This window comes from Neolamprologus multifasciatus, chromosome 16 (assembly GCF_963576455.1).
Source record: "Neolamprologus multifasciatus chromosome 16, fNeoMul1.2, whole genome shotgun sequence".
In the NCBI taxonomy this organism is placed as follows: domain Eukaryota; kingdom Metazoa; phylum Chordata; class Actinopteri; order Cichliformes; family Cichlidae; genus Neolamprologus; species Neolamprologus multifasciatus.
The window spans coordinates 5,507,319-5,533,690 of NC_140454.1; the positions used below are offsets into that span (position 1 = coordinate 5,507,319).

At 40.9% G+C, this 26,372-nt stretch overlaps 2 protein-coding genes and 1 long non-coding RNA gene across 4 annotated transcripts in view; 2 read left to right on the forward strand and 1 right to left on the reverse strand.

Annotated features, from left to right (window-relative positions):
• The window catches only part of LOC146500097 (putative ribonuclease ZC3H12C), a 28,772-nt gene extending 11,787 nt beyond the window's left edge, over positions 1 to 16,985 (forward strand). For both annotated transcript variants that reach the window (XM_085135489.1, XM_085135490.1), the window contains exons 2-6: positions 5,570 to 6,389; positions 7,316 to 7,455; positions 7,609 to 7,843; positions 8,057 to 8,163; positions 8,335 to 16,985. In XM_085135489.1, coding sequence (XP_084991615.1) covers positions 5,683 to 6,389; positions 7,316 to 7,455; positions 7,609 to 7,843; positions 8,057 to 8,163; positions 8,335 to 9,851 — 2,706 coding nt within the window. In that variant the 5' untranslated portion in view covers positions 5,570 to 5,682 and the 3' untranslated portion in view covers positions 9,852 to 16,985. The remainder of the gene's footprint in view (positions 1 to 5,569; positions 6,390 to 7,315; positions 7,456 to 7,608; positions 7,844 to 8,056; positions 8,164 to 8,334) is intronic.
• Positions 1 to 26,372, forward strand: part of LOC146500090 (uncharacterized) — a 193,876-nt gene that overhangs the window by 140,379 nt on the left and 27,125 nt on the right. The window lies entirely within an intron of this gene.
• LOC146500098 (radixin) overlaps positions 15,300 to 26,372 on the reverse strand; it is a 52,871-nt gene continuing 41,798 nt past the window's right edge. Inside the window, exons 6-15 of the mRNA XM_085135492.1 lie at positions 24,987 to 25,138; positions 24,722 to 24,805; positions 24,495 to 24,641; positions 22,940 to 23,036; positions 22,675 to 22,838; positions 21,766 to 21,896; positions 18,761 to 18,921; positions 18,289 to 18,381; positions 17,983 to 18,192; positions 15,300 to 16,185 (exon numbers count right to left, since the gene is read on the reverse strand). Coding sequence (XP_084991618.1) covers positions 16,021 to 16,185; positions 17,983 to 18,192; positions 18,289 to 18,381; positions 18,761 to 18,921; positions 21,766 to 21,896; positions 22,675 to 22,838; positions 22,940 to 23,036; positions 24,495 to 24,641; positions 24,722 to 24,805; positions 24,987 to 25,138 — 1,404 coding nt within the window. The 3' untranslated portion in view covers positions 15,300 to 16,020. The remainder of the gene's footprint in view (positions 16,186 to 17,982; positions 18,193 to 18,288; positions 18,382 to 18,760; positions 18,922 to 21,765; positions 21,897 to 22,674; positions 22,839 to 22,939; positions 23,037 to 24,494; positions 24,642 to 24,721; positions 24,806 to 24,986; positions 25,139 to 26,372) is intronic.

The window sequence follows — 26,372 nt, forward strand, 5'->3', positions numbered from 1 at the left end:
TTGTAGCACTTCTCGCTGCTGTACAGGACTCTTGAACTGCATTCTTGGTTTATGATCCACACCCACAGCATCAACACTTATAAAACTAAATGAAGCAATAGATGCAGTGCTTCAAAGTTTAACTGGAAACTTTCAGATATTGTACAAATCCACCAGCGATATTATTTATTTATGTATTTAGTATGTTTGAAACACAAACTATAATAGCTTAATTGTCATCCAGGTCTTTGTTTAGTATTAAGTAACATTAAAATGGAACTGAAATATTATAAGAAATACTACCAGGAACAGCTTAATGGCATTCCTCGTGAGTTATTGGAGTTTCTTTTTTCCTCTTGGTTTTCCCAAAAACTTCCATGCAAATACATTTGTGTATTCACACTGCTTCATACGGCACACGTATATGGTGCAGAGATCACACCACATGTCACCGGACTGCCTTATGAGTGGGTTTTCACACTTGCTGTGTCACGCTCACATTTCTGCTGACTCCTCAGAGATTCCGTCTGGCATCCTGCGACTGAAGTCCGCGCGGCTGATGCATAAGCAGGCATGCTTTGCATGTTGATGTGTTGGTGTGGGGGGTGAATGGGTTTAAAAAAAAAAGAAGCCCCAGCCTCCGTCTGTGCATGCTGCTCGGGCCGAGAGAACAATACTCCCATCACAGGAGGACAGATTGTGTGGCAGCTGCATTGTTGGAGGACGGCACGCCAGACACACTTCTTCCCCCCCGACACACACACAAACTCACTCTCGCTCTCTTCCCCTTTGTGCCTCTTTTGTTTTTTTTTTTCTGGTTTTTTTTTGGTTTTTTTGCTGGACTAAATTATTCCGGCTCTCTTGTGGCATTCAGGATGAAAAACAGCGGCGGTGCGGCTTAGACGTCGGGGGTCGGGACATTAAGAGGCCCCTGCTTTCCGGTGCTTCTTTAAACTATAACCATAAATAGGAGCGCATACAGAGTGCAGAAGTAGCTCTTTTGAAGTGATTTGCAAACAACTGGTGAAAAAATGTATCTTTTGAAATAAATGTTCAGTCTTGTATGAGGAGCAGCTTCATGAAGTAAACTGAAGTCTTCCAATGCTACCAGACAGTATTTGTTCACCTTGTGTCAGCACATAAAAAAAAAATCAGCATTATTTGTCCAGAGCAGCATAACAGAGTATTTTTCTTTCACAGAAATCTTTTTTTTTTTTTTTTTTTTTTTGACATCGTACTTTGAAGAACAACATTTGAAGAAGATGCACCAAACTTGTAAATAACATTCCCGTTCACTTCTCACAGATCTCAGGGCAGTTTCATGCACTGGAAGTACCCTCCGTGGGTATTTCCACAGATAAACAACCTTACATGCAAACACACAGTTGTTGGTATTTGTTTGTGATGTGAACCGTTGTCACTAAAAACTGAAGCAGGCCCACTCTGTCCACATCATACCAGTTACAGGTGGGGTGTTGAAGCAAGTCATCATATGACTGGTTTTCAACTGTCACTTCCTTTTTCTATGTCTCTGTTTGAAGATAAATTTTTTTGTACCTTCTCGAGCAGAGGTACCCTCAAAGAAGGATCTTGGCTCTGTCTGTTTTTTTATGCATGAAGCCAACAAGACTAAACTAGGTTAACGGGTAATTTGTATACAGTGCTTTTCCTTCATATATATTCTGCTAGAACAGTGGATGTTCATGTTCAATATGAACCAAACACGAGGCTTCACGCTCTGATTCACAGAATTTTTATCTACTCTTGGATCTGTATGTCAGTGAGAGTGGATATTATATGAAATAGTCATCTCTGGTATGCAGCTTGGGCTGAAGAAGCCCCACCCACCTGGTGTACAAACCTGCTGTTTATGAAGGGCAGGAACTAGGCCCAGCGTAAATAGTAGATTTTATTTTTCTTGGCTGGTTCAGTTGTACATTTTTTGTGATCTGCTGATACAAACAAACAAACAAACAAACAAACAAACAGCATTTTTTAATGTAAAATATTAAACTTTACTGGATATAACTTATTTCCCCCCAAACTTGAGTAAGTTAGAGGATTTTTTTCTCGCTTAAATATCTAAAAACTACGTGCAAAAATGAAAGAGAGTTTCTTTAAACCACCTTTATCCAACATATTTTACCTTACCAAACAGCAGATGCAGCAGATTTACTTAAGAAAACTAATGTCAGGTACACTATTACACTACTTTTCAGTATCTTTATATATTTATAACTTTTTTCTTTTTTTCACTCATCTCCATAATGTTTCCCTTGCCTCCGTTGCTCATACCGAAGCTGCTAGCAGCTAGCTGGTGGCTTGCTCTGAGCGCTGGACAGCTTTATTTTTTCTTTTTTTCTTTTTTCTTTTTTTTTTAAGTGTGATTTAAGAATATTAAATATCCAGCACTATCAAATAAAGGTACTATTTTGAACTTTAAAATATGCCAGGCTTATTTAGTATGCTAAATAAAAATATGGAACCAGACATAGAGTATTTCTCCCCACACCCTCTAGCAGATCGTTACATGAAGGAACCTTTTAAAAACAAGTTATATTTACAGTTATATTCCCATAGATCATCGTGATGTTGTTTATTGTATTGCTCTCGTTTTCTTCTGCTTGTTTTCTTTTTTCTTTCTCAACAGGTGATCCAGGTGATTGATATATGTATTTTTTTTGTCTGCTTATTTAGTTGGTTTTTGGTTTTTTTTGCCCTTTATCCCCGTCCCTCTTCTCCACTGTTTTTTCCCCCCTCTTCCTTTCTCCCTTTTCTTTTCCTCATTCAAGTCTATCCCATATCTAGCAAGTGAAAATAAAAAATAAAATAAACAATAAAATGTGAATCAAATAGACCATTATGGCAAGGCTAGGATGGTCAATTTGGTAAAGTAAATCCGTTGGGCATCTTTCTTCGCCTTTAGACAATAATTCTGATGGCAAAGGAACCAAACGGGACAGGCAAAATAAAAAAAGACATAGTATTTCTGAGGAAATGAGCAACATTTAAAGTCAACTTAAAATGAGGTTATAGCAACCAAAAGCGTCGGTAATTTAGTGGATGTTTTGTGTGAATACACTGGAAGTAAACAAAGACATTTAATTTCTTTTTTTTAAAGTGGTCACTGAACAATTTACAGATCACTCTTTGTTTCAGCCAGTCTGTGCACCCCCACACAACCAGCAGGCCACACTCAAGAGGCTCTGAGCAGCATTAGGGGTTTCTCTCATTTGCTACCACAGATGGAACTGAGAAACATTCAGGACGGCCACATAAACACAAACACTGACTGCAGTGTTAGCTGTTGTGTCACTGACTGAATTTCATAAACATTACCTAAGATTTTATTTTGTGGATTTAAATAGAAGTACAGCTTTATGTAATGTAGTTTGTGTCCAACTGTGAGGATTTCTTCTGGGCTTTCGGTGATCAGTAAACTAACTGGAAAACATAAAACATGTACTGTGTTTGTGTTAATGGGCAGTTTGTAATTTTTCTTTGTCATGGTAGCTCACACAGCTGTAACAGTAACGTTTGTTTGTGTCAGAAAGAGCCCTCTTTTTACGATTTTGATAGGACGCCCCACCTAGATAGTGGCCGGAGATTTGAAATGAGTGGAAAATGTTGTGTTTTTTGACTCATGTCACAGCCAGCACCTCCTCCCACTTAACATTAGCTTTGTCCAGTCAAAATGGATTTCATTTATCATACATATATCCATGGCTTTTTTCATAAATTATTATTAATTATACTTAATCTCCTGTTGGCTGCTCATGTTTGAAAATTTTGGCTGTACTTTTTCTTGCTGCACGTTTAGATTTTGAATGTGCAAAATGTGCCAAGCAGTTAAAAATGTGTTTGATTCTGTATGACAGCTTATTCTTACATTTATTCTGAGGATACAGATGTGCCAAACAGGGCTGCTAACAATAAAACCATGTTTGTAGTGGGTTTTCTCACTTACTCAGTGAGACAGAAAGTTAACGCACTCTGTTGACTTATCACACAAAACGTGCCCAATGACTTGCCACAAACTTTGCAGATCTTTGTAATTACTATAACGTCACGTCGTCACGTTCAGTTTCCATTAGTGAATGCAATCACTAAACGCATATGAATGAACTTTGCTCATATTTGTTTTGAAATGATGTATCAAGAAGAAGCGCTTTTCTATGTTTGAGTATGAAGTCACCACAATATGAGGAGACAAACAATGTCAAGCCCATGTTAGAATTTACAGCTAGTGCATGCATTGATTACGTAAGCGGAGAATCTGCCTGTTGGGCAAAAAAGCTTCAAAAAGGCTTTTATTTTATTTTATTTATATTACTGGTGTGAAGCAGCAATGAAGTGTTTCATATGGCAAGATCGTTGGCCTATTTCTCACTGAGCTGTTGTTTCAAAATGTAAAGTAATGTATTTCAGAAAATAAAACGCATATGTCAATAAGAATAAGAATGCCTGCATACGACAGAGTCAAGTTTTGTACTCTGTATTTATAAAATGAGGTGCTTTAAATTGTAAAGTATCAAACTGAAGAATTAAAAATGCCTTAAGTAGAGGGCTGGATATGATTTAACAGTGTTTCTGACAGTGCTGCTGTTCTTTAGCAGATGAAAATTGCCCGTGCTGCACAGTTATTACGTCTGTGCTGGCTTCCCCTCACTTGCTCGGTACTCGGGTGTTTAGCATTTTGTCCCAGAGCTGTTATTTGTTTGACAAAGCAGCTCATCACTGTTAAAATGCAAATCAGTAGAAGTTGGTAAAGATAGTTTTAAGCATCATAAAGCGTGTACCATCAGCAGCTTCTCATTTGAATCTTGCAGTCAGAACTTAATATGCAAATTAGCTATTGGAGCAGAGAGACTCTGTCAAGACGCATCCCAGGGCAGAGGAGGTGTTGCTGCTTTGGGCCCTGCGTTTTTTTTCCTTTTGATGAAGAAGAGGCGCGCTTGAGATGGGAGGAAGAAGCAGAATAAAATACCCTTACAGCTGCTGGGGAGAATTTTTATTATCATTGGGCCATAGTCAAAGGAGCTTGCAAAGAAAAGCGTCTGGACTTCTTTAAATTACTTGAAGACGTTTCACCTCTCATCCGAGAAGCTTCTTCAGTTCTAAGGTCAAATGGTGGAGAGTCCCAGATTTAAACCTAGTGGGAGTATCCCCCCACAGAGTGACAAAAGGACCCCCTGATGATCCTCTAATCGCCTGAGCCAAGGTGTGAAACCGGGTGTGGGTCCCAATCAGCCAGAGTTTCGGGTGAGCTCATTGTGAAATGTCTTCAAACAACTTTAAGAAGTCCAGACACTTTTCTTTGCAAGCTCCTTAGACTACAATGACCTGGATGACTGAGAACCTTCACAGACATCATTGGGCCATACTTTAGATAAGCAGATTTTTTGGTTTTTAATGTTTATGACATTTCAATTGTTTTTTATGTAGAAGTCAATGGAGTACTGACCACGAGTGTTTCTGTATTTGATCATAAATGCAGTGTAGTGCCCTGTGTCCTCATGTGATGGTATCACATGACAAGTGAGCATATACTGAGAATTTAACCAGTTCCTTTTTATGTTTTAATTTCCAGGTACCCTCACAGGACTAGTTAGTAAGTGAGTTAAGTATCAGTAGTAACAGTGGGGTCAGTCAGGTGTTTGGGAGGTCACGGAGGTAGTGGAGCTGGATGTATGAGAAGGATTCATGGGCCTGAAGGACCATCTGGAGGATGGGACAGGCCACATCCTCAGCCCAGGGCTGGATCTGGACTACCTACACGTGGAAGGTGCTGAACGGCAGGCTGGGAATTTAGGAGCGGGTGTCACTGTTAAAAGCAGCAATACTGCTGGTAGCAGAGGCATTAGCTCTATCATTCATTCAAGCAGCAGTAGCAGTTGCAGTAACTTTTCTGAAGAGAGTGCTATCTCTGACAGTGAAGATGAAAGGCTCCAGACCGGGTCTGGTTCTGACTCTAAAACACCGCACCACGATCAGCTTCACCTACACCAAAGGGAGGAGTCCTCAGTCTTTCAGCCAGTCAGGCTGGACCTGGCACCAAATACGTCTCCTGGAGACGCCCCGGAAACATCTTTGACTGACCCCATCACACACTGCCGCACGAAGGTGGAGTTCGCTCTCAAACTAGGCTACCCCGAAGAGCTAGTGTTGCTGGTCCTGAGGAAACTAGGCCCTGACGCACTTATCAATGATATACTGGGAGAGCTGGTTAAACTGGGAACCAAAATAGAGATGGATCAGCAAGGAGGTCAAGCTGTCTCACAGTCTCCCTCGTCCTCTTTGTCCTCCAACTCCTCTCTGGATTCTTCTCGGCTACTGTGTCCGTCCCACCTGCTAGAAGACAAAGAAAACCTGCGACCTATTGTTGTGGATGGAAGCAATGTAGCCATGAGGTGAGGAGGAGAAGCTTTGGAATATACTAGGGTTTTGTTCTGCTTTCATGTATCTACCTCTTTACCTCACAAAGAGTGTAGCTTTATTACTTTATATTAGCTATTATCTGGCTTAAGAGCCTAACATATATAGCTAAGCTGAAAGCCATATAACACACATTAGAGAAATGCTTATTTGTTGAAAACATGCATTGTTTAGTTTTCCGAATTTTTGTAAATCCAGTTTTTACCAAAACCATTTAAGAAGATATCAGTTTAAAACTATTAATGTTAGTTACATGTTACATCCTATACATGCTGAGACAAGCAGCAAGACCCCGGCATGCAATAGAGGAGACATTGGTGAAAACAGGTGATTTAATCAGATTTACTATGAAACGAGTTGGAATACAGATGGGTTGCAAAGTGGCTTGCAGTGCTTTATATTGCTAATTCGATGCATAGAAGGGTATCAGCTAATTCTAGTTGAGTTTGAGATTGTGGCCTGTGTGAACTAATGCTATGCCTTTGTAGTTTGTATCACTGGTTTATAATTAGTGACACAAAGTGAAACAATTTTTGTTTTTGCTAGATTTTTGCTAAATTGTTTTTCAAAGTCTTAGCAGTCAGGGAAGACATTTTTTTTGGACAACTATTTAAAAAAAAAAACAGTTCTTTCTCTGAGGGTTGGATTTACCACCTTAAACCTCAGACGGTTAAAATCATTTGTAAAATGCAAAACACATCTTTATCAACAATATCAACCTGAGGATACTCTACATTCAGATGCCTAATTCAAGAGTTTGACTTCTAAGCTTTTTTTGTGTTACTTGATTATAATTCAAAAAACATGAAAAACCTGCCGTACTGACAGTATGACTATGACAAGCAAACAGGCAAAGTTTAATCTTAGCTGTGTGGCTGATGCTTGCCTTCTGTTTGTGTAGTCACGGGAACAAGGAAGTTTTTTCCTGCCAAGGTATCAAGCTAGCAGTTGATTGGTTCTTGGAGCGAGGCCACCGTGACATCACAGTGTTTGTCCCGGCTTGGAGAAAGGAGCAGTCGCGACCTGATGCTCTTATCACAGGTAAAAATTACAGTCGTCGTCACAGTTGAAAGTCCCAGAATAACAACAGTGTAAAGGATGCGATTTAATATCCTGCTCTTGGAAGCATTTCCTATTATCCATTAACTCTAGTCTTTCTCTCTATATTTAACTACTGCACCTCTCCTTGTTCAGACCAAGAGATCCTGCGGCGTCTGGAGAAAGAAAAGATCTTGGTTTTCACTCCATCGCGACGCGTTCAGGGACGTCGTGTGGTTTGCTACGATGACAGATTCATCGTCAAACTGGCCTACGAGTCAGATGGTATAATTGTTTCAAACGACAACTACCGTGACTTAGCGAATGAGAAGCCAGAGTGGAAGAAATTTATAGATGAGCGCCTGCTGATGTACTCGTTTGTAAATGACAAGTAAGCATATCGCACCAACACAAGAAGCAAATCTGTTGGATTTCCTTTTAACGTCATTGTTTCCCTGCACCTTTGAACATGCTAAATAATATGCTGTCTTTGTGTTACTCTAACTAATTTGTTGTTAAAAAAAAGGGAGAATTTCAACTTATGTCTGTGTTTGAAAGAACTCAATATTTGCATCTAATTTCAGTCTGTTAACTGTATATTTAGATTCATGCCACCTGATGACCCGCTGGGACGCCATGGACCTAGTCTTGAGAATTTCTTGAGAAAGAGGCCTGTTATTCCTGAACATAGAAAGCAGCCATGTCCTTATGGTAATAAAAAATGTTTAGTTATGTTTCTTATCAAATGCATGCTTATCAGCTATGCTGCAGAAGATGTCTGCTCTTGCATAGTGGAATTAGATAAAAAAAATTGTACGAGAATAAATGCTTTTTATTCCAGTACAATGACAAAAAAAACTTCATATTTTTTTCTTCCATTAGGAAAAAAGTGCACATATGGCCACAAGTGCAAGTTTTATCACCCTGAAAGGGGTAGTCAGCCCCAGCGAGCTGTGGCAGATGAACTCCGTGCCAGTGCCAAAATTTCATCAGTAGCTTCAAGAGGCCTGCTGGAACATGCCCTGATGGCGAAGAGCCAAAAAAATGGTCAATCAGAAGGAATGGCTGAGGCCCCGCTAATTCAGGATACCGGAAAGAAACAGCCAAATCGGAGCCTTCAGAGCTCCTTCAGTGAGCTCTCGGAGGACAAAACTCAGGTCAGTTCCAAAGTGGAGGAACAGAGGAGAAACAGCAGCAGTAGTGGCAGCTGTAGCAATAACATTGTAGGACATCCTGCTCCAGGGGGACCGCCTTCATCAGGACATCTGGAAAGATGGGAACACCTTGCTGGAAGTACTGGATGCAGCTCCGGTATTGCCGGGGCTTCAGGACCAAACAAAGCTGAATCTTATTACAGATGCAGTTCTCCAGTGGTGGGCTACAACTCTGTGGTAAAGGCTTATTCGGGACTCAGTCTTGTAGTGCCACAGACTCCTGAATGCTTCTTTCCAGGTGAGCTCGGCACAAGTTCACTGGCTTCAGATTGTAGCAGTGAAAGCAGTGTCAGCTCAGATTCTTTCTCTCCTGACCCCGTGTTAGATGATAGCCCCAAGTGCCATCACCATCATCCCCACCACCACCATCATCATCACTACTCTGGCCAGTACCCCCACCAGGCAAGCCGTGTTTCTCCTAGTCTGAGCCAGCATTCTCCTCGTGGCTATGTCCATCCTCAAGGACTTTGGAGACAACGTGATTTTGGCATAGAAGATACTCCAGCATCTGTCGCCTCTCGCATTTCGCCACATCGCGTCAACACCGCTTCCGTCTACATCCAACCCCAGCAACAGCTTCAGCTGCTCGCCAGTTTTCCAGGGGAACCACCTCATCCACAACATCCACCCCAAACACCCACTGCTCACGCCCGGTCTCAGAGCTTCCCTCTAGGCCACAATATGGTGGGCTCCCTTTGGCCGGAACATGGGCTTCAGGACAGAGTGTGTGAAGGCTCACCAGTTCATTCTAGAAGAAACTACTCTGTGCGAACCCAACAACCTCAGCACCAGCAGAACTGGGACCCTAATTATGAGCCACCCCCTAAGCCTTACTATGATCTGTTTTCCTATAAGAGTTTTCCACAAGTCCATGGACACTCTCCTTGGGGCCAGCAAGTTCATTCTTCACCACATGGCCTTTTAATACCAGGTCTTCCATCGCTTTCACAGCAGTCTCTTCCATCTGTCCCTACCCACAAGAGCCACATGCCCTCAGCAACCCAGCACGCAAAGCCAACTGCCTTGGGTCGATACCAGGACCTTAGGGAGAGGGTGTTTGTTAACTTGTGCGGCATCTTCCCTCCAGATTTGGTGAGGATGGTAATGACCAGGAACCCACATGTGACGGATGCTCAGGAGCTTGCAGCTGCCATTTTAATGGAGAAGTCACAGCACAGCTCTTGAATAAACACAGTGAAGTTTTCATCGTAACTAAACTCGTATTTGCGGGTATATCCTCTGTAAGCTTAATAAAAAAAGTCAGGTTGGGCATACCAAAATCACAAGATACGAGACTCCTTCAGCTGTTAACACGCTGCCTTTTTAATGCTGTTATTATACAGGGAAATACCAAAATTGCCATACTTTTTTTCTAGAAATATGCCTGCTACTTCTGAACGTAACATAGGAAAAGGTAGGGGTGCATTTGCATGTTTCATCGTTTTTGGTTATGAGTCTAAACAGCACTGTATTTAGGGAAGCTTTTAAGGTGTTTCAAGGGTGGCAGTATTGTTGATTTTAAACTTATTTATTTGTTACATTTAAGTTATTTATATAATTTTAAAATTATTTTAGTTTTGTGGCACTTTTTGTTATTATTTTTATTTTTTTTTGCTTTCTTCAGATCATTTCTTTTGGCAATCATATCAGGGTATAATTATAGCCGTTTGCGCTGTTTCTCTGTTTCTAATTTTTTTTGTCACTGAGATGACAACATTGGGTATGTAGCTCTAACATTTTCAGCATTAACGTGGCACGCACGTATTTGCCACATTGCAAATACAGCCCGACCATAGTTGACGCTCAAGTAAGCCCAACAAATGGCTTTCTTTCTGTGCTGACAGGTGGCAGATCAGTTGTTGCGAGATTTTGTGGATTTCCCCCAACAAGGAAGTGAAACTTAACCAGCACCCACAAAAGAAGATAGCAAAAACTCCACTTGAAAACCCCAAGCTGTTGTTCACTTTTGAATGAGAGTTATTTCCTCTGTTAGGATAGCCCTGTCAGCTGACTTCACGGTTCATCACGCGCTGTTCCTTTCCATCGCTAAACAATATCAGTGTGCTAAATCAGGTTCAAAATGTGGCAACTGGAAATGTTTATGGGGAACAGAGATTGTTGGTATTGTTTTAATTTAAATTATGTGTTAATTTATTATACTTAATGTGTGTGAATGTGAGACACGGGGTCTCCTTTATCAGTGGTGGAGGGTTTATCTGCCTCTAATGCTTTGCATACAGTTGTGTTAACTGCACAGATCCACAGTTTGTTTTTTTTAGTTTATGGGACACTGAATAAAAAAACAAAACAGGCACCGGGTGAAAATCTTAACCTTAAAATCACTACATCACCACTAAACTACATGGTGGACCGTGGTAGTTTTTTACTTTGCAGGGTTTTTTTCTCAGGAGATGTTCATGTTTGGTTTCAAAGTCTGTGGTTCTGTTAAAAAAAAAAGACAATAAAATTAGTTTTTAATAACTTCAACTGATCCTGACCATCACAGACCTCCTTAAATGCCAGCAGGGCTCGTATAGGTTTCCAGTGATTGTTCAGCTATTTTAGCATCATTTGTCAGTCTAAAATAAGTTATCCTTACTTTTTTAACCATATTTTTTTATTTATATATTTATACTCATAATAATTTTGCAGTGCCCAAGGTGACTTCTGTGAATTGCCTGTTTTCTCCCAAAAATCGGGGGGCGGGGGGGATTTAAAATATATTTTTAGTGTTTTAAAATTATTTTTAAGTTGTGTCTTCTTAATGCAGCTTGCCTGGAGCTGTGTGTTTTTGAATGAAATTATGATAATTTATTTTTACTATCTCTGCCAGTGAGGTTATTTTTATTACCTGAGGAACTGTTTGGAAAGCTAACTCTCTCGCCTGGTTAGCTTAATTTCAAGTAGCCCGATGACACCTCTCTTAGTTGATACAAATTGTATCCTATATGGTTAAAATAAACATTGTTTTATATGAAAATGTGAGAATGAGTTTTCAGTTGAATATTTTTATGTGGCAAAATATGTCGCCCGTGGTAGTTCGGCTTTTATGTAAGGGGGATTCTTGTTCCCTGTTTCCGGGTGCAGTAAAGTCTCAAGTGCACTTTTTGGATATAGTTGTGTGTATTGTCGGTGAACGGAAAGCAAGGTGGAGTCTAGCTCAGAAATGGTGAAACCGCTAACACTGGTTAGCTAGAGGCTAAGTTGACACACGCTCATAAAACAGTAAAAGTGATCAGGGTTAAAAAGTGTTATAACAGAAAGAGCTTGTTAAAGTTGTTTTGTGATGTGATTGGCTGTTATTAAAGTTTCCTGGCATCACACTCCATGGGCGCAGCAAACGCTGTAGCTAGCTTGAATGTTCCAAATGTTTCTTAAACACCTTCCAGAAAATGTATTTCTTTATTTCTGTGGAGCTTTCTAACATCAAAAAACTTTATTTTCAAACCCTGGAGAGTTGTATGCAAGACATGAACAAATGTGAGTAACAGTCTGTCAGGTTTTTGTTTTGTTTTTTTACATTTTTTTCTCTTATCATTACATTGTTATCCGCTATGATGCTAAAGGCTAACCCTGGTAGTCTGGCACTATGTGCTAGTGTTTGCTAAATGGGTTAAGACACCCTACAGTATAATTTAACAAACTTCTAAAGTTATTGTGTTTACATTCTGATAAATATTAACAACTTTATTCAGTGTACAAATGCATATTTTTCTATTATTACAAACTTTTTAAAAAGGTATTTTTCTAAATGTGTGTATTTTTTTTTCTCAAAAAAAAAAATTCTAGTAAGTGTGTGTTAAATCATGTCCTGACATCATGCTGTGAATGGATTTCTTCATAGCTGTTGCTTGAAAAAGTGAATTCCGACTGAACATGAAGCAAATTTCTGTCTTGAATTATATACTTAAATTTAAGTATAGCTAATGTGCTGACTACACAGATGTAAATGTTCTTTAGCTAGCAACATACAGGCCACATTTGGAATGAATACAGTTAAATCTCTTCTTTTTTCCATCTTATGCATATGTCCATTTTAATTCTGTCTCTTTAGCTAGCAGTGATCAAAAAGAAGAACCTGGCTCTCAAGAATCCTGAATTTAAATATGTTGGAGAATTCTGCAACAACTAAGATGGTTCATATCAGTTCATGGGGAAAAGATCTGAAATGATAGACAGTATCAGAGATGGACCTAGCCACCGTGACGTCAAGCATTGAGTAGCAAAACCCCATTGAAAAGCACAAGCGTTTTCTTGCACCATCTTAGTGTTTTGAATCTGGACTCGACAACTAGCATATCCTGGATTATCATTACTTTAATAAAGTACTTTAAGCTGCCCTGTTATTTCTGAAAGGGTCATCTATATATGACAATCATGGAGACAATTTTACCATCAATTATAGCCATGATTAGTCCCAATTTTGGCTCTCTAGGCCCGGTCACACAGTCCTTGGAACTGGTCTGCAACTTCTGGCAACCACAGGTTGTGTGGGAGCAATGAGTAGTCCTTGACCAGTTGGCAAGTAGCTTCTGAAGGAGGATGCAAATGGATTGCTAAAGCCAGGGCATAATAAATATTCCACCACCGGCGGGCAAAAACCTCCTTGCGACTGCTTTGGTTGCTAGCAGGTTGGTAGCAGTAAGCATGGAACACACCAACTTCGGTTGCAGTTTTTCTATGCCATAGGTGGTAGTTAGCATTTTCCCTGCAAACTACAGACGATAGTAGCAATCTGCTGACAACCAAAGCAATAATAGGAGATTTGTATGTGCGCAGTGAACTCAGATTTGCCTCCTGTTCAGTCTGAATGCGCTTTATTTGCATTTTGAATTTGCATGTGGGGTTTGTATTAACCGATAACGAGCAACTTTCATTTGTTGCTCATTTGACTAAAATCATGATGTGTGTTTGTATTTTATTAGGTGTTTTATCGATAGGAAAAAATGTAAAATGCCGTCAGTCCCTGTTTATCACAGTTTATTCACATGTTTATTTTTAGTGTGCTTTAATACAGCTTCATTTCTGCTACAGAAATAAGTAAGTGCCATCTCTTCAGGGACCACAGCCAAGGAAAAGGCTGTTTGTTGCTCATCTCTCGGGCCAGTGGTGCTTTTATTAAACCAAAATTAAAAAGGAAAAAAAAGTGTTAGACCATTGCTGCTGTTTCACTGTATGCTAGGGAATAAAGTGGTTCTTTCTATAATGTGATCCAGGATTATGGTGGGAAATAACAGTATTGATTCATACATAGTTAACAAATTAAAAGGAAAACCTAAAAGGAGGGGAGGAGGGAATTTCTGGGTTGCATTTGTCCCCTTGGAGGGAAGCGTCAGTTGTTCTGGGGCGTCATATTTATCCTGTGACAAAACATTTCAGTTCAGATGCCATTGATGAGTTGATCACCTGATTCCAACCCCACCTGCACGTTAAACAATGCTTCCCACCACCATCATCAAAACACTAAATGCGGGAATATCTAATGGAAGAATGAAACTATGCTTCCAGATGAGCGTCAGAGACGTGGAAAATTGACATTGAAGCTGTTTTGTTTGCATTTGGTGGACCAGCGCTGTATGTTGTTACTCGTCACTATATTGATTAAGGTGATTAAAATTATGCTTCACAACAACTTTTTTGATTTTTGGTTTAATGTACAGTACTTTCACTTTTTCGCCCCTGTATGAGTTTAACTTTTTATTCTATAAAACCACCATTGCAGAGTCGGTTTCACCAAACATTTGTTGTGCTCGATTAAGCTTTAGAGATTGAAACCCAAAACAAGAGCACATAAAACAAATGTGACATACTTACAGGATCAGGGAAAATGTGGCTGAATGAGACATGTTGACTGTTCTTGTGAGTGATGTAAAAGTGACCAATAAAAGCCTCACTTAAAGCTTTCACGTCCTGCCTGGTCTGTGTACATGCTGTATTTTGGTATAGTTTGATTTGAAATAAGTCTTTTAATTTTCCTTCGTGAACATTTTTATTTGTATTAAATGTAATGTGCCTACACTGAACCACGGATGCCACAGAAACCTGCATGATCGCTTTTGGATGGACCTTATCACACCGATTTTAGAAGAGAGTTTTTCTTTTGGGTATTTTGGACACCGCAAGAGAAGTGACATCACTGCTCTACTGCAGTTGTGTTTACTTGCATCACTCTTCCTGTTTTTTGACAATCTATCAGCTGTGGCAGGAAGCAATAAAAAGTGCTGTGAAATGTTTCCATTAAGTTATGAAAAAGAAACTGACAGCTGGCATGAGGTGTTTATGGTGATATGATATGAACCATATTTGGTTTTCACTTTGCTGGGACATCCACTCATGGGAAGATTATGGTACTGTGTTCAACCACAGCTAAATGCACCACAGCAGCAAACTCCCAACACTTCTGCTTCTATAGAGGTGCTCAGGCCACATCCTGCTGATCACCAATTAATACGTTTTCCACATGATGGTATGATGCCATGTTCCTTTGAATTCAGTGGCATACATGACACAGCGGCTTTAAGCAGCAAATTTAAATCTTCTTGAGTATTATGGCAACCCTAAATAACTGAAGGTGCAAATCTGAGACTCATTCTGTTTGACGGAAGAGTCAGGACCAAGATCATACCATAGGTGTATTATTGGAAATATAAATTCATTCTTTATTGTGAGACAAAATATATATTGAAACAACTGCCTCAATGGAAAGAGAACGCCAAGCAAATCTAGTTTGCTTATCTGCCTGCTGACGGCTCTCTGAGCACGCAAGCTGTCAAAGAACAAGTTAACTGCTGAATGTGGCCGACAGCGTAACTGTACCAAAACAAAATGACAGCAGTGAAAGGGAAAGAAATGACACGAGTAAAGCAGTTTAAAAAAAAATTTAAATTGTTCTGCTGAAGACAAAATAAAGGTACAGATTAAAGCGAACTCCCAACATCAATAAGCTATAGCTACAAATGATCATTTTATTTTGTTGAATAAAAGAAACCATTTCGGAACAGTCACGTTTTGTCTAAAGGTTGCGATATTGTTTAATTATCAAACATGCAAGCATTTTAAATTGCTAGTAATGTACAGGGAGACGACGCGTTGCTTGCTATTTGTCCAGATTGATTAAAAGACGTGTGCTTCATCGAGGCGAGGGCAGAGCTCTAAAAAGCAGAAAGCTGAGTATGTGGCTGGCCAGCCGCTGCTAGGCAGAGCTTTGGCGAGGTTGAAGCTACGAAGCCCGCTATCTTTCTCCGGGGTAGAGAAAAGGTTGAAGGTTTTGGGCTTTACAAGGAGAGTGAGGCGTTGACATGGCAACGAGACCAAACGGTCTCTTTTCAGTGTCGTGTCCATCCACGTTTCTGGCTCACATGGACTCAAACTCATCTATACGCTGCTTGGTGTTGCCCTGGCGGATCTGCCGTAGGGTTTTGTACTTGTCTCTGCCCGCTTTGACGTTCTCGGCATGTAGCATGTCATTCTGCGTTTTCTTGGTGTCGTCCCGAGCCTCCGCCAACTCCGAACTCAAAGCCTGGACGGAAGACAAAGGGAGGGAGGTGGTGACACAATTCACTTAAGATCGACTCCATCGTTGCTCAAATGAAATATTTGCTTAAATTTATATCAACTCCTACAGGGAATTTTGGCTTTTGTTTATTCAGTCAAGTTTTAAAGACCAGAAACACAAAGACACATTGTTCTAAAGATCAACAAACGGCCAAGAAATGCAGAATTCTGACAGCCGTCAGCTTGTGGTTGCTCCCATATCATAATAAGCTTTTAACAGCTGCTGTTCAACAGGACATCGGTACATCTGAGTGATAACAGAAAACAACCTGCCAGGCTGGCTTATGCTCCACCTGATTTGCAGATAAAAGGCAGTGTTAATGTATTTTCACAGCTGCTCTGGATTCAGACAAACTGCCGCTGTAACCGAAGCTGCAATCAGATCTGTCGTATATTCTAATGTGCAGCAGGAAAACTTACGAGCTTTTCACTGCACAGGCTACTTTCTGCAGATTAAACTACAAAATTCAGACACAGATCTTTTTAGCAGCTTTACCGGAAAATAACTTTGCCACAGTGTCTACGCAGCAGTGGTTTCAGAAAGGATGCAGTCCTTCCACCAACGCTTCACCGTACGATGTACAGATTGTACGATAGTGCCAATGAGGACAGAAAATTAGTGCAATCTTTGTTTTTCCAATGATTGCATGTGTTGAGAAACATCAAAAACTCGACCGACTGATACACAGTACTTCCTCGCTTTGTTCACCACACTGAATAAAGAAATCCATTCAAAGTTTTGCAGAAATTTATTAATAACAACAATTTTTGTCTAATAAACTGAAAGAAGCATTATTTATTTAGTCCTTTCAGCTTTGTGACAGTCCTGAAGTTGCAAATGATGCCAGATACACAGATTGTGTTGAAAAGTGGGATTTGGAGGCTTTGCATTTGCACTGACAAACTCGACTGATGTGTCGGTCTTGTAGAAACCCGTTTTCTCAGGTTTCTGTTGTAGCAAACTGGCAGCAAATGTGTACGTGTCTGCCAGCTCGGATGTTTGATGAAAGGAGTTCTCATTAATGCAGAGAAAACACACACATACAGTTTTTGTTGTGTGCATCTAAAACAGCTCACTGGACACTTTATTCTTAATCTACTACGTGCAAATAGCTAATCAGCTAACCACATCTCAGCTACTCAGTGCATTTAGGCATGATCAAGATGACCTGCCTAAATTTAAACTGAGCATCAGAATGGGAGAGAAAAGGGACTTTGAGTGACTTTGAACATTAAATGGTTGTTGGTGGGCTGTCTGCCTTTCAGAAACTGCTGATCTACTGGGATTTCCCCCACACACCATCTCTAGGGTTTACAGAAAAATATTTTCTCTTCTTAAAAGCAAAAAAAAAGAAAATATCAAGTGAGCGGCATTTTCTCTGGGTGAAAACAGCTTGTTGATGCCTGCAGACAATGGCCTGCTGCTAGAAACTGCTAGAAAGGCAACAGTAACTCAAATAACCTCTTGTTACAATCAAGGTATGCACAAGAGCATCTCTGAACACAGCCAACAATGACCACGACAAGAAGATATCTGAGATCAAATGGTCACCAGCTGCTCTCAATCCAACTGGGCACCTTTGGGACGTTGTGGAACAGGAGACGCACATCATTAATGCATGCAGCAACTGTGTGATGCTGTCTCGTCGATATGGACAGAAATCTGAGCATTTTTCGAGGTCTTTGTTTAATCTTTGCCGTGCAGGATTAAAGCAGTTGCCCAGCAAGTGGGACCTAACAAAGTAACCAGGCTCATTTCTACCTGTAGCTGTTTCTTAACACGTTCGTTCTTCTGCGCCTCAGTGATTCGTTCCTCCTCGCTGCGGTGGCTGGTGACGCCGTCGCTGAGAAGCTCGGCACTGGCCTCGGCGTTCGTTTCGTCCTGCTCGTCGTTTTCTGGCGCTGGTGGAGATGTCATGGCCGTCTTAAGTTCTTCCCTGGTCTTCTCCAGGTCCTCTTGCGCTGACAGAGCCTGGAAAGAACATACATGCATACTTAGAAAGAGTAATGACAACCACACAAACGCACAAACACACAAACACACAAACACAGGCAGGGGTTACATTACTTTGTGTTGCCATTCTGTTGCTTCCTCTTCTTTTTTTCTCTTCGCGTCCTCAAGCAGAGCGATTTTGGCAGTGAACTCTGCTAACTCAGCAGCCTGTTGAAAATAAAAACACATCCAAGCAAAAACTTGTCACAAACATAACAGACATTTCAAGCACACGATGCTATTTGCAATGCAAAATAATATGAAGCAGAAATAATGATGCAATTCTCATATTTTAGGGAAAGGATAGTTCTGGTGGAGAAACACAGCCTTTGCTACATGGTTACAATTTGTTTACATTATGTATTTATTTGTAAAAAAAAAATCCTAAATGTGAATAAAAGAGGAAAATGATGAATAATCACTGAACTGGTGAAACATGAATCTATAACAGAAACTGTTACGTGGTTTTTCACAGATCTGGTGGCATCTACACCTGGACCACAGCACCAGTATAAATGCATGAATATCCACGTGTGTGTGCAGGTACCAGTTGTTCCTGGGTCTTCATCTGGTCCGCGGCCTGCTGAGCCAGCGCTGCCTTGGCCTCCTCCGCCACCTGCCTCTCCCTCTCCAGCCGCTCTGCTTCTTCCTTCGCCCGCTTCCTCTCCTGCTCCAACTCTAGCGCTCTGCGGGTCTGCTCCTCCAGCTCTGCAGGCACACGCATATCAGCGTCTCAATATGCATCGCTAACATGCAGTGACCACAGTTTCAGATTTGTTTTTAGAGTTTTGGTTTTCTATTTAGTTCAGTTTCCAGAGTGGATTTGATCGTGTCAGTTTAGCCCCTTTTTGCTCTCAGATTATTCAGTTTTTATTTGGTCCAGGGTTAGTTTTAGTGTTTTAAATGGAGTCACCTTTCAATTTATGTAGGCATTTAAAGTCTTAATACAGAAATCCATTTATTTAAAAAAAAAAAACTGAAGTCAACATGAGTTAACTAAAATGTTTCTCACATCTACTTTTAAGCTTTACTTGCAACCCTGGATGTAAAGTCGTCAACAAATATAAAGTTTTTAAAATAACATGTTTTTTTTAATGATGAACTAAAAACATTTTATGTTTACCCGGTAAAAAAAATCCAAGTTAAAGAACTGCAGCAGACCAGTATTTTCAAAGGTCACGAGTTCTTTAAAATATGTTTATTTTTCATTTTTTAAACTTCCACATTTGTACCTGTACAGTCCAGATACAGAGTGCTGAATCCAACGCTTCAAGCATTTCTTAGATTAAAAACACTCCAGGTGTGAATTGTTCTAAATCTTCTGGGATCGGCGCCAGTGCAGCCTGCTGCTGCCTGCGGTCTGCACTGCAGCTTCTATGTTATGCAAATTCAGAAAATTTGTAATAAGATGATGAACTGCAGATGCTGATCCGTCTTAGATAGCAGTTCCCAAATGTTAAACATCAGCCAAGTAACGCAAACTTGTGGGTAGGTGTGCAGATTATCAGATTAGATACACTTCACAATAACCCTCGCTTCAGGATGGGAAACTGCATTTGACCTCCAGGGAATGAGAAACAGCTCCCTGTTCAGTGATTAACACATTATTACCAAATGTCTCTTATCAGTTCAGTACTGAAACCACAATTAAAGTTAGGTGTGAAATGACATAAATAAATATAAATTATGTCACCATAAAAGACTTGTGGCTACAAACATGTAATGACTCCCAGCACTAAAGGAAATATCTACGTCTCACCGGCTGACGAACAGAGTACGTGCAGTACGAGGTGAGAGTGACTGGTCGGTTTGTTTTTACCAGGCTACATCAAGTGATCTGATATCGTCGAGTTGGTGTTGTTCCCACATCATCATAATAAATATTGTTCCAGGTTCAACATTGCAAGTGACCAATCACATTGTTGTGACGTAATACTAGGGAAATGTCTAAATATAATTATACTCGACTCTAATCTGCTGCTATGTGTCTTTTACACAGCTGGAGCTGCAGCTGCTAGACCACAGCTTAGAAAGTTGATCAGACTGTCACCTTGAGTACCTGTTAAAACACTACACTACACCGCAGACTTCTCCATCAACTCCCCACGCTGCCACCTACAGAAGTTCTCTGACGACTCTGCCATAGTCGGCCTCATCACAGGTGAGGACGACTCAGAGTACAGACAGTGGACTCTGGACTTTGTTGACTGGTGTCAGCAGAACCACCTGCTGATCAACGCCGGGAAAACGAAGGAGTTGGTGGTGGACTTCCGGAGCGCAGACCCACCACACTGACACCGGTGAACATCCAGGGAGTGGACATTGAGATAGTGGACTCTTATAGGTACCTGGGTGTTCACCTGAATAATAAACTGGACTGGAGCCACAACACTGATGCTCTTTACAGGAAGGGTCAGAGCAGACTCTACCTGCTGAGGCGGCTGAGGTCATTTGGAGTCCAGGGAGCGCTTTTAAAGACCTTCTATGACTCTGTGGTGGCATCTGTCATTTTTTACAGTGTGGTATGTTGGAGCAGCAGTTTATCAGCCGCTGAGAGGAAGAGGTTGGATAAACTCATCAGGAAGGCCAGCTCTGTTCTGGGATGCACCCTGGACCCAGTGCAGGTGGTGGGAGACAGAAGGACTCTGGCCAAAATAACATCTCTGATGGACAGAGTCTCCAACCCCATGCATGTAGATGTTGCTGCAGAGCTCCTTCAGTGACAGACTGCTGCATCCTCGATGCATGAAGGAGCGTTTCTGCAGCTCCTTCCTCCCTGCAGCTGTCAGACTGTACAATCAGAACTGCTCCCAACAAACATAGATGTTTACATCAATGCTGTAACTGCAATAAGTTAATTAACCGATTCGCACGACAACCTGGTTTGCCTCTTACCTGTAATTATTTTTATTTAATTTAATAACTGTACAGTACTCTCTGTTTATAGTAACCGTTGTCCTTAATGTAAATATGTAAGAAAAGTTGTGTATGTTTCTGTTCCGTGTCCTGTGTACTGTTTGTTTGTATATTTGTCTTTTTGGCTGCTGTTACAACCAAATTTCCCTCTTGTGGGACAATTAAAGGATTATTCTATTCTATTCTATTCTAAACCATCAAATTAATTTCACTTTGATGTGCCAACAAACTCTCTGACTGTGGGTCAGCAAGCTTTATAATTTAAATGCATACACTTTTTTACGTTGTTATTTAAGTTCTCTGTGAGCTAAATCACCAGATCTTTTGTCTGATCTGCAGCAGTCTGAAATTTTAGTGTTTTCTGTTCTCTAAAGTATTTTAATCACCATTTTCTTCATCTGTGATCAGTGTAGGAGGTGAAAGGCCCCTCTTTAATGCGAGCGTGCACAGAGCCTGAGAGCTAAACAGAGAGAGCTGATAACCATCACCATGACAGCCGTTATCTCCGAGCGGGGCTTAGGTTTTGCTGAGCCAGCTAAAGCAAACAAAGCCCAGCCGTAATACTTCCTTGAGCTTCGTTTGTAGTACACCCCGCTGTCACACACGCACACACTAGTGAAGTGGGTGGAGACGTACCTTTCTGAGCTCTCTGAGTTTGCTCTTCGATCTGCCTCAGCCTCTCGATCAGCTCCTCCTTCTCTCGCTCTATTCGCTCCTTCTCTTTCTCTGCATGCTCTCGCTTTTTCTTCTCATTCTCCAGCTGTGCCCTGTCCAGACCACAAAGAAAGCAAACGTCACATGATTGTGTACCGACAAAACTCAAGAGGAAGGTTTTAAAGGTTTGTGTTGAGTCTGGCTCCCTGCTGCTGTGTCTCCAGCTTCATATCAATTAACCATTTAACCCAGTTTCCCACAGAAAGCTGGAGCCACTCCTTTGTTCATGTGAACCCGCTGACACACACAAAAAAACATGTTTTTTCAGGCACTGCGTGCACACTCAGATCGACTGACGACTCTGCTTACATCATTCTTGCAATATTATGCCAAATTTACCTGTTTATCCATAACAACCACATAATATTGTCACACACAGACTGAAGATGATAAAACAATGTTTTAGAATCACTTACAAAAAACCCCAAAACCTAATGTAGTCAATAAAAGACACTTTTACCAATTTGTGAAGTAAAACTAAACCTACACACACAAAAATTCAGCACAAAGTGAAACCAATGCTGGACACATTGATGGCATTTATAAAAATCGCCACATCACCTGCTACCAAATAGAAATATGTAGAAATTTACAGTTAACAGAAAAAAGTAAAGTTCAGCCTTATGATTTTCTTCAAAGCAGCACTGCCCCCTAGTGGTCAGAAAGGGTTACTAGCGTACTGTTACTTATGTAGTTGTCATACAAAGCGTGCAGTACTAGGAGAAATACAGGATAGACTGGTGGGAAATGACTACCATTTAAAACTGCTGGTATGTATTTAGATATAAACTTCATGCAATAAATCCATTAATAGGTCTTTTTGCGGCGTACCTCTCCATCTGCTTGTGGTGCTTCTCCTCCCTGGCCTGAGCCTTCATCTGCTGCACCTCAATAGTATCAGGCTTCCTCCTCCTCATGTACAGCTCGTGGTTTCCCATACACAACGCCAGGATACGCTTGTTGATCCTCAACCGTGGGGCGTAGAACACAAAGTCCTGGAGGAAGCCGGCATAAGAAACGTTAGTAAGTAAAACTTTTATTCTTCTGTGGGGGGGAAACAAAACATTAAACCGTGCATGAATTCATCAGCACTTACTGGAGCCTTCTTGTCAATGGGCTTGATGACAAATTTCTTGTCATTGAAGGAAATGTTTCTGATCTCGCTCCAGGGGAAACCGATCTTTGGTGACAACCTGAGGCAGCAGAGAGAGATTTTACTCCACTTAAGATAAACGCACGAGCTGGTAAACATAAAACTTCAAAACAACGGTGGCTTTCAGACGATGGGTGCCCATTAAAATCCTGGTTTTGATTCAACAATCAGTTGTGTACCACTGTTCACAACCGTTAGAGGGAAATAATGTCAGCGCATCCCAGGCCTCATTTACATACTCGGACTAGATATCAAAAAAGTGTTACAAGGTGGATTTAATGATTTAACCCTTTAAGACCTACCATAGAACCAAGTCCGCCAGAGCTTATATTATATTTTTACATGCTGTGGAGCCATTTTTGGGAGCATTTCAAGTTGCTATACATCAATACAACCATTATATCCCAGATTATAATAATATGTCTGCATTAAGTTCATAGCAATTACATAAATTGCAAAAAAGTGCAATAAACTACAAAAAAATTGAAAATTGTTTTTGTTTTTTTAACATATATTTCTAGTTAGAGAAATTTAAGAGGCTTATCCCTCAAAACTGTAAATACAAAAAAGTTGCACAAAATAGTTTCCTACCACAGGAAATTTATTTTGAGTGTCTTCATAGTTTTATTTTTGAAATACACCAATTTGTATATACTGCAGGAAAAACGAAAATAAATATTATAATGCAAATTTGCAAAAAAGCAGCATATGCATCAAAATAAACTATTTCCAGCAGTGCAATATGAGTCCTAAGCATCCCAGAAACGACACAGAAAGTCATAAAGTCAAACATAACTTTTAAAAACACCAGTATAGGCTCATGAGGCCCTGATGGTAAAAAACTACATTTCGGTGAAATGACGTCACTTCCGGTTTCGGGCAGGTCATGGCGGACATGCGATAGTTCGCGCTGATGGACGTAGGAAGTGTTACAAACAGCTGATCGGATCGGCAAAGCGTGTTTCTGGAATATTATGTTTTTGTTGCTTCAAGTGCTTTTTATACAGTTTTTGCAAAGCTGTATGTGGAAGGAAACTGTGACCTAAGACAAGCTGATGGCATAAGATGTAAGTACAACTCCTCCGGTTTCATATGCAAAAAAAATTATTGCGCTAGCTTACATGGTTGCAGAGCTACAGGGATTTAAAAATAGTTACGCAAAACGGAGCGTGCCCGCTCTGACCGGTTTTAAAGGGTTAAACAGACTGAATCAAGTTTTCTTGTGTAATTAAGTTCTAAACTGCATTAGTGTATGTACGCCAGCCATCAATCTCTGTTCCACTTTTTTCCCAAATGAAACCGAGCAGGTGTCGAACAGAAAACGTCTCTTTTTGTTCCATTTAGCTCCTTTGGTTAAAATGACGTATTGGTTTTCATCCGCTACATGAATGATTTCGTCAAACAAATACTGAGCTGAGTCACTGATCACAAGAAACAACGATGATATCCACGAATAACACAACAAGTATACATCCATGTAAATGTGTAGATTTATTACTTGTCTTCATGCTCGTAGATGTTGAGTCCCAGGGCGTCGACCCCGAGCCACAGCTCCGTGCCCTTCTTGTTTTTAATTTCAAAGTAGTTGACGCCGTACATCTCCAAGTCCTGGGCGATCTTCAGATACTCCATCATCGCGTCCTCCCTGCACACACAACAGGAGAAAACAGTTAGCAGAGAAACATGCAGGAGCCAGTGGCCATGAAACCTTCACAATACACTCACCTGAGCATGCTTCTGTGCTCCTCGTGCCACGTCTGTATTCTGTCCTCCCACTGCTCCTTTGTCAACTTGTGCTGCTCCAGAACTCTACAGGACACGCCGAGGAGAAAAGGACACAACGCAAGAGTTAACAGTGTAAACAATAACACAACAAGCACTCCTGGGCTTTGAATCATGCTAAAATGTGCACATTTCTACTCTTAACAAAGAGAGTCTCTGGAGTCAGATATTTCAATGTGGAATAGCATATTATGTCTGCTGATTTTACCTCTGTGGCAGCAGCCGGTCAGATGCCAGGTAGCCAGGCTTGTGAATATCGTTGTTATAGTCTCCGTATTTGGCCTGAACGGCATACGAGGCCAGCAGCACGGCTGTCTCTGGAGGACAGTAGTTCTCATCATTCAGAATGGCCTCCTTTACCTGCTCAGAGGACACATAAGCAAAAACAAACGTCAAGATCTTCTGACTCCCTGATTCATGGGTAAAAAAGAAAATTCTGCTTTTCCAGCAGAACTGAGTTGAACTAAAATAGTAATGCAGTCCAAAGATTTTTTTAAATACATTTATATCATTAATTAGTAATTCATTTCACACTCTGGCTTTCTCCCATGTGTCTTGTCCCTCTCTGTTTAACCCCAACAGATGGCTACGCCTCCCTGAGCCTGGTTCTGCTGGAGGTTTTGTCCTGTTAAAGGGGAGTTTTTCCTTCCCGCTGTTGCCAAGGGCTTGTTCATATGGGGTCATCTGATTGTTAGGGTGTCTCGTAGGGTTTGTAACCTACAACATAAAGCGCCTTGAGCAGACTGCTGTTGTGATTTGGCACTACAAGCCATCTTTGGCAGATGTAAGCCAATGCAAAGCATTCCATCTTAAGTCCAAAGAAGGAATTTCTGAGTTCCCAGTCAGAATTAGGGATGGGTACCGGTATCTGGCACTGGTTCTGGCATAAACGGTAGTAACCAGACCGAAAAGCAGTGCACATTTCGGTGCTTTTTTTTCCTGAGCTGTGACACACTTTGGATTCTAGCCAATCATTTTACCTTTCCGAGGATAGTAGGCGGGTCCAGGTACGTACGTTCTTTTAGAGCCAAACTACAGATTAAAAATGCCCAAAGCGAAGCGGTCAAAAGCCTGGCTGTACTTCACAGCAAAAGATGCAAACTCAGCAGCCTGCAACAAGTGCTTTAAGATGATACTGTGATACTGTCAAAGGAGGTAACACCTTAAATCCGATGAAACACCTGGCGACGCATAGCCTTTTGTTAAAAGCCGAGAAATGCGCCGTATTTGATAGCTTGCTGCGAGACCTCACACCGAGCACATCTACTGCGGGTGTGGTGCCTGTTATCGACCCGGAGTTTGCAACATCCCCCAAAAACCCGAAGAGGAGAGTCCTGGCCCCTAGCCCTGCCAGTGTAGCAGAAATGATGAGGATGATGATGCAGCAGCAGCCGTTCTTCTCTGCGTGAGTAGCTTAATGTTGTTCATGTATAATTTACGTTGAGTAGGCTAACCACGTTATTACATTAATGCATGTAAGGTGAACTAGCAAACATCATCATAGCTACATGTGGCTGTCTTCTTGTTTGATGGCAGATGCTCCCTTCACCCTGGCCAAAAAGGCTAAAATGACCGAAGAAAAAGTGGAAAACAG